Source organism: Apis cerana, linkage group LG4 (genome assembly GCF_029169275.1).
Source record: "Apis cerana isolate GH-2021 linkage group LG4, AcerK_1.0, whole genome shotgun sequence".
NCBI classification, from domain to species: domain Eukaryota; kingdom Metazoa; phylum Arthropoda; class Insecta; order Hymenoptera; family Apidae; genus Apis; species Apis cerana.
In genome coordinates, this window is record NC_083855.1 from 4615812 (window position 1) to 4633631 (window position 17820).

At 35.7% G+C, this 17820-nt stretch overlaps 1 protein-coding gene across 8 annotated transcripts in view; it reads right to left on the reverse strand.

Moving 5' to 3' along the window:
* LOC107999718 (sestrin-1) overlaps window positions 1–17820 on the reverse strand; it is a 150357-nt gene that overhangs the window by 1055 nt on the left and 131482 nt on the right. For all 8 annotated transcript variants that reach the window (XM_017059741.3, XM_062073652.1, XM_017059723.3 and 5 more), the window contains exons 7-11: window positions 8669–8839; window positions 3619–3801; window positions 3054–3294; window positions 2407–2672; window positions 577–951 (exon numbers count right to left, since the gene is read on the reverse strand). In XM_017059741.3, the coding sequence (XP_016915230.2) occupies window positions 577–951; window positions 2407–2672; window positions 3054–3294; window positions 3619–3801; window positions 8669–8839 (1236 nt within the window). The remainder of the gene's footprint in view (window positions 1–576; window positions 952–2406; window positions 2673–3053; window positions 3295–3618; window positions 3802–8668; window positions 8840–17820) is intronic.

Sequence of the window (17820 nt, forward strand, 5' to 3'; positions counted from 1 at the left end):
CAATACACTCCCGTCCATAAATCCTCAGACAATCAATAACGTTTCTGAATATAGACAAATGAAAATTATGATTGTAATGTTTTTCAACAATATTAACATAAATTTACTTTCATTTTAAGCATCAAACAATAATGGCACTTATCATTAAAATATTATGAAAATATCCGACTAGACAATTCACCAATATCTAATTCACAAATTGATACTTCAAAATAATTTTTGTCTATCACAAGAATATAATTTAATTCGTATACGAGTTACACCATATATCGATATATATTCTTTTTATACTTCTACTAGATGCATTCCATATATTTCTACGTAATTAAATTTTCCCCCATAATGCATAAACATTCTATAATCTACAACCCGGCAAAGAGGCGATAAAATCGAACGATCCCCCGGTTTTGACCCGTGAAATAGCAACACGTGAAATATGTACATAACACTCGAAGCAGGGAAATCATATGTAAATAGCATTATGCATATCTCCTTACGTAAACCTGAGTCGGCTCAAAATCGACAAACATTTATACACACGCGCTGATAAACAGGCACGTGGTTAAGGCTACCAACCTTTTCGCTGTGCTTGAATTCCCTCATCACGCGATCGTAATCCCTTTTGGTCACGCGTTCAGGGTAACAAACGGCGCTCTTGATGAACGTCTTCAAGCTGCGCTCGAGGAGCTGGTTAACCTCGTTGTAATCGTAATCGTCGTGTCTGATACCGAACATGCACTGAATGTAATTCCAGATCGCCCGTCTGAAACGGGACGTGTCCACCTTGCTGTGCGTGCCCATCGTGTAATAGGTGAGATTGTACGCCGTTTTGAATTTGTCGTCGAGCAGATTACCGACGTCGTTGTAGAGACGGTTCACCAATGAATAACCATGATCGTCCCATGAGTAGTCTTGCACGCGGAACGTGGGTATGTCGCTCAATTGGCCACGCTGAAACGAAAAATTAATTCAAAGGTTAAAGGTGGAAAGATCAGAGGAGATTGCAGCAGCATCGTTTAAGATTTTGAGTCTGAGGATACATTCGTATATGATATATGCTTGATTTTAAATTGAGAACAAGAGAATGATAAATTTTGTTGCTTTTTACGATTTGGAACTTCGAAAGGTTCATTGATTTCTTTGGAACTCAGATATTTGTGATGTTTTTTTGAATATGGACTTTGAAACTTTCGAAATTCGGATAAAGAATAACTTGTTAAAATTTTACTTCTTGGCGAAATAAATAAATTAATTAATGATATTCGAAACTTTAAGTATTGTTGAATCGCAGAGGAAATGAGGTTCTTTATTTTCTTCGTACGCGAAAATTCGAGCTTTTAAGGTTAGATTAATCGATTGCGATATATATATATATATATATATGTCATAAATATTCATAGGATCAGTCGATGGAAATTGTAATCGAATCGAAATTAAATATTCGTTGTCGAGGTTCGCGCGTCGCCTTGAAACGCACTTTCGAATTCAGCTTCGCGAATTATGATACGATAGATACCACGATGTTGATTCTGAACTGTTATGAAACGAATATAGTGTATCGAAATAACCTCGGTTTTAACGCTGACAATTTTTTTCTTTTTTTACATTTTTCTCCATAGTCATTTACACGCTATCTTGTCCGCAATTTTTTTTATAAAATTTATTATATCTAGTATATAACACAAGTAAGCCAAGGAACTGGTAAACATTTAATTCCAAAGACTATTAGATGTTTGAAATGTAGTAAAATATGCAAAAACATAAAAAATGCAATGAAAAGAATGAAAAATGACCAAATGGACTTTGAACTTAGATTTCCATTTGTCAATCTGTCTGTATAATCGCAAGCAGGTTTTCTTCATTCTAATAAATTTCTTGCGTGGATCATTAATAATATTAATTACATGGTAATCGAGTTATAATATATTGTTAATCACATGTAATAAAGGTATAAACTTAGTTAAGAACCGTAATTAAAAATTAAACTCGAATAAATAGAAAATTCTTCTGCAAACTTTGTATTACGCAACATCCAACCATTAATATAATCATATTTAAATTTATATTTTTAAAAAATTGAATTGAAATTCGATTCCTATTTAATTAAAGCTAAGAATAACATTTATAAATACTAATGGACAGCTATCCGCCTTCTTTTCATCTATAATTATACATTTTATTAAAAACTTAAATTCGAATTTTTATCAAAATTAAAAATTACACTTGTTGCACACTTATTAACCAATAGATACCTTCTGTACCTTCTTTTCATCAACTACTATACGATTGTTCGAGAGTATCGATTATTTATCGATGGTTAATAAAAACGTTTTCCATTAGTGGTGCATTCTCAATTATTCATCGCATCAATTATATTATGAACAAATGTATAAGAAAAACACTTACCTTGGCGAAATCCTGATAGATGAACGTAGGATCTTCGATGAAATGACCGATGTCAGAGTCGAGGACCGAACTACTCCTCTGGGGCGCGGCTGCCAACTCGGCGGACTGCGTTTCCACGGTCTCGAATCTCTTGGACAATTCTTCTTGCGTGATCTGGTACGACTCCGACTTCTCGGAAAGCCGCTTCATACGTTCCATGAGCGCCTCCACGCCGACCTCCTGTTCACCTACTATGCTCGGCGAGGATGGCGGCGATGGCATATTTTCTGCAAAGAATAAATATCCCCATCGTTAACGTTCTAATCTTAATTTCCGATTGAATGATACGTTGAAAGTGGCGATTAAGTGTTGAAAATGTTTGGAGTTCGAGAATGGAAGCCACTTATCTTGCTTAAATTGAGAGAAGGAGAGAGAATGGAAGGAGAGATAAAAATTAAATAAAAGTGATTTATAATGTGGGTCGACGTTATAAATACTATTTTGCTATTACTATTTTACAATTCAAAGTTATGAAATGTTAATAACATACGGTAGAATGTCGTTAATGAGATTCGAAAAGAGAAAAGGAAAAAAAAAGAAATCTCCTCGAGATTCGATTTGAATTATGTTATAAGGGATTAGGTGAATTTAAAACGTGGCCGACTTACCAGTCTTGCCGTCGCCATTGGGGATCTTCTTGGGACTACTGGAAAGTTTGTCTTTGGCAGTTGGTACGTTATTGCTATTATCCTGGACGTTCTCTTTGTAATGATGACCGGCTACGTTGTCCAGCTCTTCGTTAATACCGCAGGAAAAGACGAAAGACGAAAGGGAGTGGAAGTGGGCCAGAAGAACTATCGCGTGAACGACCTCGGCCAAGGACCAACTGTCCGCGCCTTTGGTCAGTTTCTGTAAAATTAAAATCGATCCATTACGCGTCTCTTTCCTTTTTTTCATGATATTTAACCAATGACAAATTAACGGCAAATTTATTTTACACGGAAGATAATTATAAATCAAAATGTGTATAAAAATATACGATCAGTTGTATGTTATTAATTTTGGTTAAAAAAGACTTTTAATGATTGCAAAAAACATACATAAATTATTATAATTCAAATTACGTAATGAATATAAATAAGTGTGTGTAATTCATGATTAATTTTGACCAAAAAAAAAAGAATACCTTTTAATAAGTGCACTGATCACTGAAGAAATTTAATTCAAACTTACCTCTATGTGCGTTTTGTTCAGCAACCACGGCCTATGAGCTAAAATCTTATTAATCTCATAGAGATCTTGTAGCTTTCCCGGAATCGACTTCAAACCACGAAGCCAAGATGGATCACCGCCTTGGAGGATGAACTCCCCTTTCTGCAGGTTTATTAAATAGCTGCATTGATGTCTACCAGCAGCCTGCAAACAAAATGTATTGTATGTTATTTGCTATTCCATTTTTTAATCTTTTGATCAAGTAAAACTAGAAAGGGATTCAAATTAAAATTAATTTCAAATTCAAAAAGTTTCAAAATTTGCATAATCTAATAAATTAATTTGAATTTGAATAATCGTGAACCATAGTCCATAATCCATTATCCAGAGATTATTAATAATTTTTATAAGAAATTTAAAATTCTCCTTTATTTCTCAAATACGATAATTCGATGTATATTATATTTCAGATACAAATACATTTTGTAAAATTTCATACGTTCAAATTTTGCAATAAATCTTGTTGTCACTCAAATACACAATCGATGATCCGTGATACATCGTACGAGTGAAACATATGACCGATAACATTCTCGATTTCGATTAAAATCACGCGTTCTCCAAAGAAGAAACTCATCAGCACAGCTGAAAAGAATGCTCGAAGGCAAAGTCTCGAGCAAACATAGCAGTATGCCGTGTATCTAACTTCAGAGGAGATCCCGAAAGAAAGAGTCCTCGAGCGTGGAGACAGAAGAATCAATGAAGAGAAAAGAAAAGAAACAGAAAAAACTAGAAGGAAGAATGTTGAGGGAAAGATAAATTGCCGACGACGCGACGTATTGAGGCGCGAAATTGAGCAAGAGCGTATCGATCGCGTATGTTTCTCACTTTATATTGCTCTTGCTCTCCTACACGATACAGGGGCACGAGGAAGGAAGAAAAGAAGTACGGTCCAGAGACTAGATTCGTCGATTCTTCGTGTTCAAAGCCGATTCGAAACGCGTGAAAGTTTAGAAGAAAAACAAACTTTGTGAAAATTAAATTTACAGGCGGGATAAGATTGGGTTCGTCGATCTTTGAAAGTTCAACGTTGGATTCATTGCGTGGAAGTTTGGAAAGGAAACGGAGAAAAAACGAATATTGTGATTAGCGACGGGAAGTTCGATGTATATTCAAATTTTTTCGTAACTTTATTCTCTATCAATTCCTCCCACATTCGCTGTACGAAATATTCTCGAAAGCGATTCTTCAATATTTTATCCTCGAATAAATTCTCATCCTTGGAAGTGAAACAAAGTTCGTATATCTAAAATTCTTCAAAGTTCAACATCTAAAATTAAAAAAAAAGAGAGAGAAACAGAAAAAACGATTTTTAAAAATTAAACAAATAAAAATAAGATTCATCCATCTTCAAGTAAATTCAATTCATGGCTCCAACGTTTGAAGCTTTTAAGAAAACAAACTTTGCAAAAATGAAATAAATCACGATTAGAGGTGGCTGGACAAGGAGTGGTTGGAGAGGAGAAGGAGGAGGAGGCTGCTATGAGAGAAATAACGGAGTGGCGATGCGGCACGATCGGTTTCTTCTTATTGGTTTGTTTTGATCGCGGTGGAATTACATCAGAAATTCAAATGACTCGCGGGAGAGGTATTGCGAAGACATGGAAGAATAGGTGGACGAACGTCGAGGGGAGAGGCAAGCGAAAGGCGAGATGATGAAGCGCGTAAACAAGACACGTGTTTACCATGCGGGGCCGCGGATCGATCGACTCAAGAGCCGCGATAAGCGATAAGAGAAGTCTGCAAACATCCGTCTCTCTCCGTTCCAATTGCTATGAAATTTTGCACACCTACGAAAAAAAAAAGAAATATCGAAAGAAAATCGAATACAATCGTGCGAATTATCGATTAATTTAAATCGTGGGAATCGTTGTTCTTTGAACAGACTCGTCTTTTTACCTGGCACTACTTAAGGAAATGAGACGAAATGATTTTGACATTATGATTTTTTTCCCTCGCTCGTTTTTTTTAAAAATTCTTTTTTTTTTTATTATGCATACGATGAATTTCAATAGGGAAATAATATATGGAATATGTAAATTTCGACGATGATAATTTTTGTCAAAATGTATCGCAAGAATTCCAGAAAGATCTAGGCTACGTGTACTCTCGTTAAAGATTGGAATAAATGTCAAACGTATACAATTTCCATTTTGTTTTGCTCGATAGAACTTAAGAAGATGTTGATAAGTCGATAATCATTTTATTAATTCTTTGTTTTTTTACGTAATCTAGTAATCAGATATACTTAAATCCATCAAAGTTAAGAAGGTTAAAAAAAACTTCAAATTAAAAGAATTATATTAATATATAGGATATTATTTTTAGAAGATCGATTCAAATAAAAATAAAAGTTTGTATGCAAATCGATTGCTTATCAATTGAAACTTATTTATTATTTATAAATAATTTAACTTATATCTTAGAAGAACAGAAATATAGCGTGATAAAGTTATCTTATTTAATCTATTCTAGCAAAATTAAATTCTTTTTTTTCGATAAATTTTAATAAAATTATTCCATTGGTTCTATTGCATGCTTCTTGTTTATAAATTCTACCAGCTCGAAGAAAAAAATCAATTATTACTCATACGTTGATTTAATTATAAAAGATAGACTTTGATCTCCTCAACGTTTCTCTACATTTCACTCTCCTCTTCCGATGATTTCGCTCTACCTTCGAATCGAATAAAATTCGCGAATCTCGGGCCAGATTGAATGTGTTTACCGGTAGAAAAGCTGTTTTTCAGATAGCTTATCGCTTTATCATTCTTCGTGTACCAAGTGCAATCACTCTTCTCCCCTTCCATTTCTTCGAGTTCCTCTCGACAATCTCTTTTTCCTCATCAGACGTCGACTTTTTATCGTGACTGATAACGCGTTTTCGAGTCGATCATTTTCAACTAAATGATACATATTCTATGTACATATATTGTTCTTTATTGATGTGTCAAATGCCACGTAAATGCGACGCTCAATTTATTAAAAAAACGATGATAATTGTCAAAATCTTAGAAATTAAACATTTCAAAACTATATTAGGAATCTGTATTAAGAAAAAATACTGCATTAGTACCGTTATCCATTCTTATTATAATATTTGAACTATAATTCATTATTATTCTATTTACTTCATCGTACAGCTATTTAATTTTCAATGTAACGAATAATAAGTTAAACGATATTATCCTCGAATCGGTGGTAAGCATTCAGAAGCAAGGTAAATGTGAAAAGAGCGTATAATTATTTTATTAATATCACATATTTAGATGCGTCGATTCAAGCTTTTTAAACCAGTTTGAACAAGTAAGAAGTTGCACATATCAATCGGATTACTCGTGTTATTAGTTTATTTACATATAAATCGATCGATTAAGTATAATTTCCGATTAATTGGAGATCAGGAAACTCGTTACCACTTCCGACCGATATCTCTCGAAACGAGAAATAACAACTTCGATCCGATATCCTGTTTACTTTACGCTTAATCAACCCATCTCGATTTCGATTTGTTGGACTATCCACGAGTCGTCCAACTTTGACGATCAATCGTAAACTCGTGTCGATTTGATAATTTCACGTGAAAGTCATTATTGACGAAAACGTATGCTCGATGGCTCGAGCATACGTCCATCTATAACGTTACGAAACCCGTTGCACTTGTTCGGCTTCTTCCGATAATCTTTGGCCCAATGACCCAAGGGACGAACGAGGAAGAGGTACACGACGTTGATTGGGTCCACGATAATCGCATTCCGGGTTTGTTTGTCGCGAGCAAAAATAACGTTCTTAACATGACATTATTATTTATTATTATTATAATTATTATGGCCATTTATTTGACAAGCACGTCCAAGGCCCATTATAATATATATGTTTTTCATTCGTTCAACATTGTGATGCACATATTTAAATTGATTTATTTACATTTCACTTTATACGTATCGTAATCGATAATAATAGAACGAAAAAACATGATGTGGTTAATTGACGTTGATGTTGTACAAACAAATAATTATACGATGTACAGCCGATCGCGAAAGTGTCCGTTTATTATCCTGTTAACTCTGAAAATTCTGATATTAATAAATATCAGAATAATTTGTGCGTTTGTCTATAAAGTAATATAATAGATTAGACGAGTACCAATTTTTTTAAATGAATTTTTCAATTTTCATACCGAGAGAGCTAAATCTCTTTAATTTGTAATTGTTTTGGTAAACGATTGGTTTTTCTTTAAATAAAATTTACGTTTAACAAATGTTTAAAATTTTTTTTGATTTATCTCTGCTTTAAATCCTGTTTGTATTTGTTTGAAAAATATCGAGACTTTAATAATATTAATGCATACAACGCGATGCATATTACGAAATGATTATTTGATTTAATAATACAACTTGTTACTCGAACTCTTATAAAATGTACGGGAATTTTTATGACTGACTGTATTTACATATAACGTAATGAAAAGTATTCAGTATTTATCTTCGACAATTTATCATTTTTCCAACTATTTTACCATGAATTCAAGGATATTATAATGAATTTCTAAACTATATTTCACAACGAAGGTTATTATATCACGTGTCCGACGATTAGAAATCATCATTGAAAATTCATCTTCCTAACTTCTAGATTCCACTAACATTTACATTCGTGCTAATATTTTATGTAACAATTCCAAGTTTTTTGTTCCAAGACGTAATCCATTTAAACAATGTTCCTCTTGCGCTCGAAACATTTCTCGTTCGCGTGTTCGCGTCGCTTTGTTAAACTAACCATTCCCTTAAATTAACAAGTATTAGTCACACCCTTCCTTCCTTGTTCTTTTGCTTTTGAAAGAAAAAAAAAAACAGGATAAAAATCTTCAAGTTGATATGAGAAATGCTTTTCCACCGTCTCTCCCAGATGGTGTTATCGTATCGCCAGATTAGAAGAGAAGAAGAAAAAAAAGTTGCCACCATTACGGCGAATTAGGTGAAAAGAAGAGAAAAACCAGCGTTGTACTCACCATAATGGCGATGAGATGCCTGTAGTCGTAAGGAAGTGGTCCGTCACCCCTCAGGATGAAATGTTGGGTGCGGAGAAAATGCTCCAAGTACGAGGGATGCGAGGCCATCACCCTGGAGACATGATCCAGCCTGTTGTTCTGGAGGAACGCATCCATCAACAGGATATGAGTCTGTAATCAGAGAAAGGGAAGATTGATCAGTTTTGATTGATTAAAAATGAGGAATCGAAGTATGAAATGATTGGACAATTTGGGGATATTATGAAATCACGTTCGATATTCAGTCGAGTATGGAAGATGGATCGAGTCCAAAGAGAAAATTCGTGCGAATTTATTTTGCATTATAATTCGTTTCATTGTTAATTATGCTAATCGTTTAGAATGAGGGATACATTTTAGGCGGATTTTGAAACGTTTTGTCAAGATCTTTTTTTTCTCCCCTTGTATTTTTATTCCTATGCAAAAATATTTTCTATACGCATATACACTTTTGTCCACTTGATGTAATACTGGCAGTGTTGCGTCTATTGTATTACATATTTCGTTTTTAGATATTGGGAAATTTCTATTTATGATTAAACATTGTTGTGGCTAACCTTGAATTCGAATGTAAAATCAGAAAATGAGACAATGCAGCTATTAAAGTGAGTCGAGTTCGTTTCATCATCATCATAATATATACGGAGTATCGCTTGTATATTTTTTGCATATACATAAATAAACAAGTAGATTATCATACAAGCAAAAATCTGATTTTCTCGGAAACAAGAAAAGAAGATTTCTTGATTTCCGATTTATTCCAAATCTATTTTCGTTACACACGTCTTATCGACACGCTTTATCTCGTGAATCGACGTAAACTATGCTCGCATAATCGCATTAATGACATAATCGCATTTGTCCCGGAATGGATAAAAACTAGGTTACTCGGAACTGAAATCAAGCGGTTGGCTTGCATCACCCTTACGTGTCATCGACACGTCTTTCCGTGATATCACTCGAGTAATCATTACGTTTCACAAAAAAGAAAAAACGTAATACTACACGTTGAAAACCCATGAAACAGATAGAGCAGAGGCAATAAAATGTCCGTTTCTCGAACGAATCAACCCTCTCCACTATAATTTTTTTCTTTTCCGTTCAACGATTCAACACTTCTGTCCTTTTTAATTACAAAATATCCTAAGAAACTTCGATACTTCGAAAAGTATTTCCTGTTACCTTAAATAATAATAATTCAGCTTCAGAGGAAAATCTATGAGGAAAAAACGAGGTTTCATTGACGGGCATAAAATAAAAGTCCTCGAGGATGAAAACACGACCGCGCGGCGATCTCTTCTATTCGCCACACGGAGAGAGATACATCGAAGCCCCGTATCGATTGTTTTTCACCACGAGGCAAAAGCTGTCGGCATTCAGGCACGATCGGCGGCCGTACGAGCACGATATATTAATGCGAACAGTTGCCGACAGTTGTCGAGGGTCGACGACCCGCGTGTTCAAATTAAAACGGGAAAAGACATTTCACTCGCGAGCTTTCGTCACGCGAGGAATATCAATTTTGACCCCCGTATAATGGATCGTCGGACTCGGTAGAATTCTACCGAAGATTATCCAATCATTGTGCACGATCGAAAATATCAAAAGGAAGAACGGTGTAACGAAACCTTATAATAGCGCACAAGTGTTAAATCTTGTCAGTGGAAAAGTTCCTCGACACGTGCCAATAGGTAGATTTAATTGTAGAATCGATCTATAATAATGTGTATATTATACACTTATCGTTGCGACATGCTCACTATAAAAGTATATCGATCTATAATATGCAAACGTGCATTCATAACGTATATACATATAACAACGTTTGTCGTTGCATCATGCATCAATCCACATTGTAGATTCTACATTATAGATTCGTCTACACATTATATGGAATGATGTAAGAATCGTGTAGAACAATATATAATAAATATGGAATTGTTGTATAAATGATTTTAAAAAAAAGAAATCTTTCTTCTATTTTTTTCATTAAACTGTATATCTCCTTTTTAAAGCTAAACAGATTTTGATTCCGATATCAATAATTATATTTAAATCATTAGGTTATATTTATACATTGTACGGGTTAAAAATACCATCTTGTGTTGAAAAACAAAAAAGAGCAGCACTTAAAAAAAGAACTTTCTCTACTTTGTCTCGAGTAACTTTATCACCTGGAATATCTCCCCTTATTTTTTTATAATATTAAATATGTCCCAGATAAAAATCGAATGGGGAGTTTTACGTGTATAGAAACGTGACCTGTTATAAAATACCATGAAGAAATGTTTCGTTCTAATGTTGTACAGAATTAATATTGATCCCCGATAAAGATCTCGACGGATGTTGAGGACTCGCTGCCGTGTTACGAAACAGAAATGGCGCTACCGTTCGAATCGTGTTGGAGAACGGTAGACACGATTCACGTAAACCAGTCACGGGACACGAGTAAAGAGAAACGTCCAAACAGTTGAGAACTCTGCTTATGAGAATATTTGTCTAGGTAGTCGTTTTACTCGCCGTTGAAAATAACAGCTTGGAGCTATCAATTTACGTTCATTAAAATTAGCTGTTACGTAGACAATTAAATATCCATTAGATTTCTATATCTTATTTCGATAATTTCTATACTTTTGACATAAATATTATATACAATTATTCCGTTTGATCTCACGATTTTGTGATCGAAAAGATTTAAAGCGTGAAACGGATCATCTCTATTTTAATTCCATTTCTGTAATAATCGTTCTGCAATAAAAATTTAATTACAAACTATATAAAGATTTAGAAAAAAAAAAAAGTAACTTTCGATAAGTGTATCGGTTGAACGTTTCTGGGAATACTTATAAAAATAATAAAGTAAAAGAAACGATAAGAGGAGAGCACCTGGCGAACTTAATCATCGAAATTGAATGGGTTTTAAACTGTGCAACGACACAAACGACATAAATATCGCTTATCGATATTTATTGCCGCGATTTCTAAGTGACTCATGAATAGAAAAGAATTCCATCCTTCTTCCATGAGGTCCTGACAACGCTGACAAATACAAGAACGTAATATGCCTTTTGATCAATAAGTATTTCCACGATATATCGAACGAACGATATAAACAACTTATTCTCGTAAAAATATCAGAAATGATCGATGATAAAGAGGAAGGGAGATACTTACAGATAAGTAAGTCCTTGTTTTCGATACGTTTCGCCGAAATTGTTTCACGATTCGTTGAATCGTAGGCAAACAAACCGAGATCTTTATTAATCATTCCAGAACTCTGGAATCTCTAATCGCTATAATTTTATCAAAAATCAAAAGAAAGTAATCTGCGCAACTTACAATTTCTCTTGATTTATAAATAGTTAAGAAAATCTCTTCCTTCTATCTTCCAAAATGAATTTCCCCGATTCTAAACTCGAACTTCCAAAAATGTAAGGAACACTCGAGGCTGGATTTTCGAAAATAAAGGAATAAAACCTCTCTAAAATAAACACGAAAAGAAGACGCTCAAGGCACCGCTCTCCCCCTCGTCAAGGATTCGAATCGCGAAACGAGAGACAAGAATCGCGAGGCAAGAATGGAATCGAAGGTGATCGCCGGCTCGCGAATTAAAATTAGTCGTCCGCGTCATCGAAAACGGCAAAACTATTACTCAATTAACCCGTACACCCGAGATTTGGCAAGAACCAGTTGCGGATTGTCCCGGCGAAGCCCTCGAAAGCTGCAGCAGAGGGAGAAGAGAGGCCCTGCCGCTCTCTTCCGAGAACTCTTTTTTTCTTTTCTGGCACGGCCCCCTGGCACAGAGCCCACGCTCCCTGAGACTTGGTGGCGATTCTCCTCTCACGTGTGCGCGCACCTCTCGATATTCCACGTACACTATATATCTCCAATCTCTCCTCTCCTCTTCTCCTTCTTCTCCACCTTCCTTCGCCTTCCTCTTTCTCTTCTTTCTCTTCTCTTCCCAGCTCGGCCTGGCACGGAGAGCCACAAGAGTCGTGGAGGAGGTGGGCTCCAAATCATATGGAATTTTCCTTTCGACGCGGAGGAATCTCCCCGGGGCTCGTTTTCAACTCGTGATTCCCAAACAAACGATCGCCTCGCTTTCGCCGATATTTTTGGCCGCGACGCCTTCTCGCCCCCGACATTACATTAACACCTTTCGCTTTTCCACAATCCGCTTTTCTTAATGGATTTTTCTTACACGATTTTGATTCTCCTCGTCCGATGTTGCAATCCCTTGTCTTTCTAAATTTTGAAAATAGCTTCTTTTTCTTTTCTTTTCTTGGAACTTTTCTTTGTAAGTCATTCTTAATTGTTGCTTAACGATTGATAATTGATACGTTTTATGTTCCCGTATATTGGAAACACGGGATCGTTAAGCGTTCGCTGACTCGTGGACAAGAATGTTTTTTAAGAACGTGGAAAATAATATCACGATGGGCTCTTTCAAAAAATTCAAAGGGCCATTAAGAGGGGAATCGCTATCAGAGAAACTTTCTAAAATTCTGATATAGTGCGGCCTTTGTCCCAACGTAAATGCCTCTGTCCGAACGATTCTCGACCTCTTTTTTCGAGATACCATAACTCGAAGGTAACTAATGACGCTTCAGAAAACGCTTATCTGAGTTGCTTGGTTCGAGTGGCCCACCTTAATGATCACTGCCACGTATATTTCCAATATTTCGACAATACTTGGTATTCTTGCTTTTGTGAATTGCTGTTGTTTCCCAAACAACTTGCAAAAGAAATCGAATGAAAACGTTAGATTAGAAAGGGTTAACATTTTAATTCTCAACAGGAATTATTTATTAAATTTTGATACGAGAATCAACAATGTTATTGGCCAAACATTTCCCAAATTAACAAATTGGCATCCTGATATGAATGAAAATATGTATCTTTCAATTTTAATACAAAGTATTAAATTGATGAGATGGAATATTGCCAATCCGTAAATTTAAGGATGTTGTATAAGGCTTTGAATGTAAATATCCATAATTTTCAATATATCAGTCAATCCCTGATTTCGCTAACAAAATTATAAAATTGGGACAGAAATCAATGATAAATATGCCAACTCTAAAATATTCACACAGGATATAGACAAATCTTAACTTAAAATCGTACGTAACTATCTTGCCTATATATAATACATATATCATATAATCACGTGCCAAACATATCTATCGAGATGAAAGACACGATACATAAAATGTACAGGATGAAACAAATACAAATGCAACTATCGACGATACGAAATCTCTAATTATAATATTGCAAGGCCAATACGCCGATTCTCGCATCTTCGAGGGAAACGCGAGAGGAAAACCACGTCGGTTTCGATAATAATAAGGCCAAAAGAAACAAATATGCGTGGACGAGATTAGACGACCGAGAATAACGCGATTCGAGTTCGTGGGCGGAAATCTTTTTGCGGTTCCACTGTTCCCCGAAATCCTCTTCTGGATACGGATAATCTCTACATCTACACAAGTTTGTACAATTATTATTCGTTCAATTGTTTGTCCAATTCTAATTATTCACAAGAGGATTAAGGAATCCGTGTTGTAACTCGTGATCGGTTATTTCATCGAAACAATTTTACGACGCGTTAACAGTTAACAAGGATGGCGTATTCCGGTCATCGCACCATTACAGGATTAAATTTTCAGTCAAGGTTCCTCCAATGTAAAACGTGTACGAAATATTACGAGGTATTTAAATGAATTTATATGTACGATTAAAGAATAAACCGAATCACATCTTCGTTTCGCCTCTTACGTATTCGAGAAACGAGCGAGTGAGATAACAGTGAGCAATTCCTTCGATACAAACAGCCGCATAACGGATCCGGAGTAATGCACGGCTTGAGCGAAGAATATTGTATTTCTAATCTATCGTGCAATACGCATAACAGGCTGACGTCACCGTGGCGATTTCGGAGCAACAACATCGATTGGATAACTTTGCAGTTGCGATGATGCAACGGCACACGTGCAATTTCGTGCTATTGGAGAGATTAAAGCCCGCGCGCGGACGTAACGTCACGCGACGTCTGCGTTTATTCTACAACAACAGGAGTAGATACAAATCTTATCGCGATTTTTTCGTTGCTGCCTGATTATGTGGATTATGTGTGATCTAATGACACGATCCATCCAATGGAAATGTTCCATCCGATTATGACATTTTGTCGAATTTTAAATTTACTCTCATTTTGTGATTTTCGAGAAAATGATGCGTTGAATACAAGTAGCTTTAAAATATTGACCAAGATTTAAAAACGCTATATTTTTAACGATAGCGTAATGATTGAAATTTATTGACAAATAATAACAATAATCAATTAATTATACCAGGAATGAATTTAGAAAAAGAAGCTTAAAAAGATTAGAATCGAATTGCAATGCGAAATTTGCATATATGATTATTAAAAATAGATGGTGACTTATACGTCATCGAGGCTTGTTTATCACTCGATAAACGCAATTTCATAATTCATCTTTAAAATTACAATCTCGTAATACTCTTAATAACCGTAATTACTACTTATCCAATTTATCTAATTTAGAGAGAGATTAAAATTTCACAAGTTTCCCGAAATTTATATATATATATAGATATTCTCACAATCTTCAAATTTTAAATAAAAAATATCTCATCACGTTCCTACCATCTTTTCCCATATATACAAACATCCCGACTAATACCCAATATATATATCGAATTAAAAATCGAATAATAATCTTAATAAACGAAATCGTCTATGAAATTTTCGAGATTTAAGAATTCCTGTCGCGAGCACATTGAAAGAGGTGTAAGAAAACGTTTTCGCAACAACGATAAATCGCAACTCGATGTAGCAATTGGAAGGTGGATTAACGAAATGACGACTGGATTACGCGCGAATCCCAACGTTTCCCACGGACACGTATAATGGAACGATTCGCGTCGAGAACGATAAAATTAACGCCGAGTTACGAAACGGATGGAGCATCGAACCGGCCGACCTTATCTGTCGGTGACGTTGCTTGAAAAACGAGCGAATTAAATAGGGCTTGCTATCTGGACACTGCTGAATCGGCTCGTGAACGGAGTCACGAATCGCTCTAGTTTCTCGAGTTTTTTTTAGAGTTCCATCCATACGCTCCTTTGCGCGTAGTAAAATTCGATGATAATTGAAAAAGGAGAAAGAAAATAGAAGGGATACAAATCGGGCATGATGCAATCTCGAGCAATAAATTGTAAGTTTTTTTCAATAACAATTTTGAAATGACACGAGATGGAGAAAAATTTTTAGGAGAAATTGAGTTATGTGAATTTCCTTGTAAGATGGCTCTGTACAATGGCTTTTGTGATTGACTGTATGATAATCGAGAGGGAAACAAAGGGAACGATCATTCTATCTCCGATCGACTTCAAAATAATTAAACATTTATCTCACCCTAAATTCATATCGAATTGAGCATCAGCATAAATGCTCGAAACTTATGGACAATCACGTACGTGATCAAACTGAATAGAATAATCCCCCATTGTGCTACAGTTTAGAGAACTCGGACAAACGTTTGCCATGCATTATGTATTCAAACTAAACAACAATATAGATTGAGCTGAAATTATAATTAAACCATTGTGGAAAAATCTTGCTAATTAAGAAATCACACACACTCACGCACGGGTCTATTTATAATTTCAAATAAATTGAATAAATTAAAAGTTCAAACTTTCTACAACTTTACCTCCAAATAATGTAATCAATTTAATCAAAAAATCTCTCTTTTTATCAAATTCGAGAACAAATCCTTTTGGACAAAACTATCAAATATCAAATTCCAATAATACTTTTGCATAAACATATCCAATTATCATCATTCGAGTTATAATAATTTATCGACGAATCGTTACTTTCTTCCTTTCCTATGTAATAACTTCCAAGTGTGCATGATTATGCGTAATTCATGCAATATCTGTTCGCTTTCGCAACCGAGGAATTCATATATATATATACACACATATTATTTCCCATCCTGATGATAAAAACAGCCGTGATAAACGCGAAACACTTCTCTCTCTCTCTCTTTTTCTCTCTCAGCCTTTTTTAATCGCTCGTTAATTTCTCTCGTCAGCGAATATCGAGTTACGATTAGAATAACACCGATCCAAAATGTTTCTAAGAAGCATGGTAGAGGCGCAACGTAGTTGTTTGCCTACTTTTCCAGCGAATACGCAACCCTAAGAAACAAAGGAGCCATTAACACATGTCGTATTTCGATATCCCGTTTCGCGCGGGCGTAATTGATTCCCTCCCTTCGAAATACCGTCAGAATTCCGTTGGAGTATGCACCACATGGCGTGGAATATGGATATTGTCCTTGCATTATTCATCCCTGTTTACGGGGAAGGGAAAACTCGGGGGGCAAACTCGATGCGGGGGAAAAAAGCGAGGGGGAGAAGCTTTAAAAAGAATGATCGACGAAACGTTTACAGCCTCGAAAAACGCGATCGTGACGCGCTTTCCCGAGATGAGAGGGCGGATTCGTGCGGGAGAATTGCGTCATTAGAAACAGATGTCGGGCAGGGATTCGAAAAAGGGGGCCGCGAAGAAGCTCGTAAAGTTGGCCCACCGTGGACAGGAATGGAATTTAAGTGGCGTTCGAGTCACGAGACGGGAGGAAAGATCAAAAAATTCGACCTAATTTTGCATTGGACGAGTCAGTGAGATCGTTTGATGTCGGATGTTAGGTTGGGTGTGTGAGTTGTGGCGGATAAATCAAATGGTGGTGGGGTGGAGTGTGGGGTCCGACAAATATTTAACTTTCTCCTTCTGTCGATCTATATATCGCTCTCTGTCCGACCATCTTCGTCCCAGAAATAACGTACAAGTAGGGAGAAGAGACGGAGTGGACCTGATAGAAAAGTTATTGGAGGGGATAACGCTACGAGGAATGCGTAAACACGATGATATCGCGTTAATTGATTGAGTTTCTTTTTTTTCTTTTCGGTTTCGAAAATGATCGCGTTTCATTGTTAAATTTTTGAGAAAGATCTGCACGCGTGTTGCTTCAAAGATCGAGAGGGGAAAGAGAGAAGACGACGGTGATAAGTGGAAT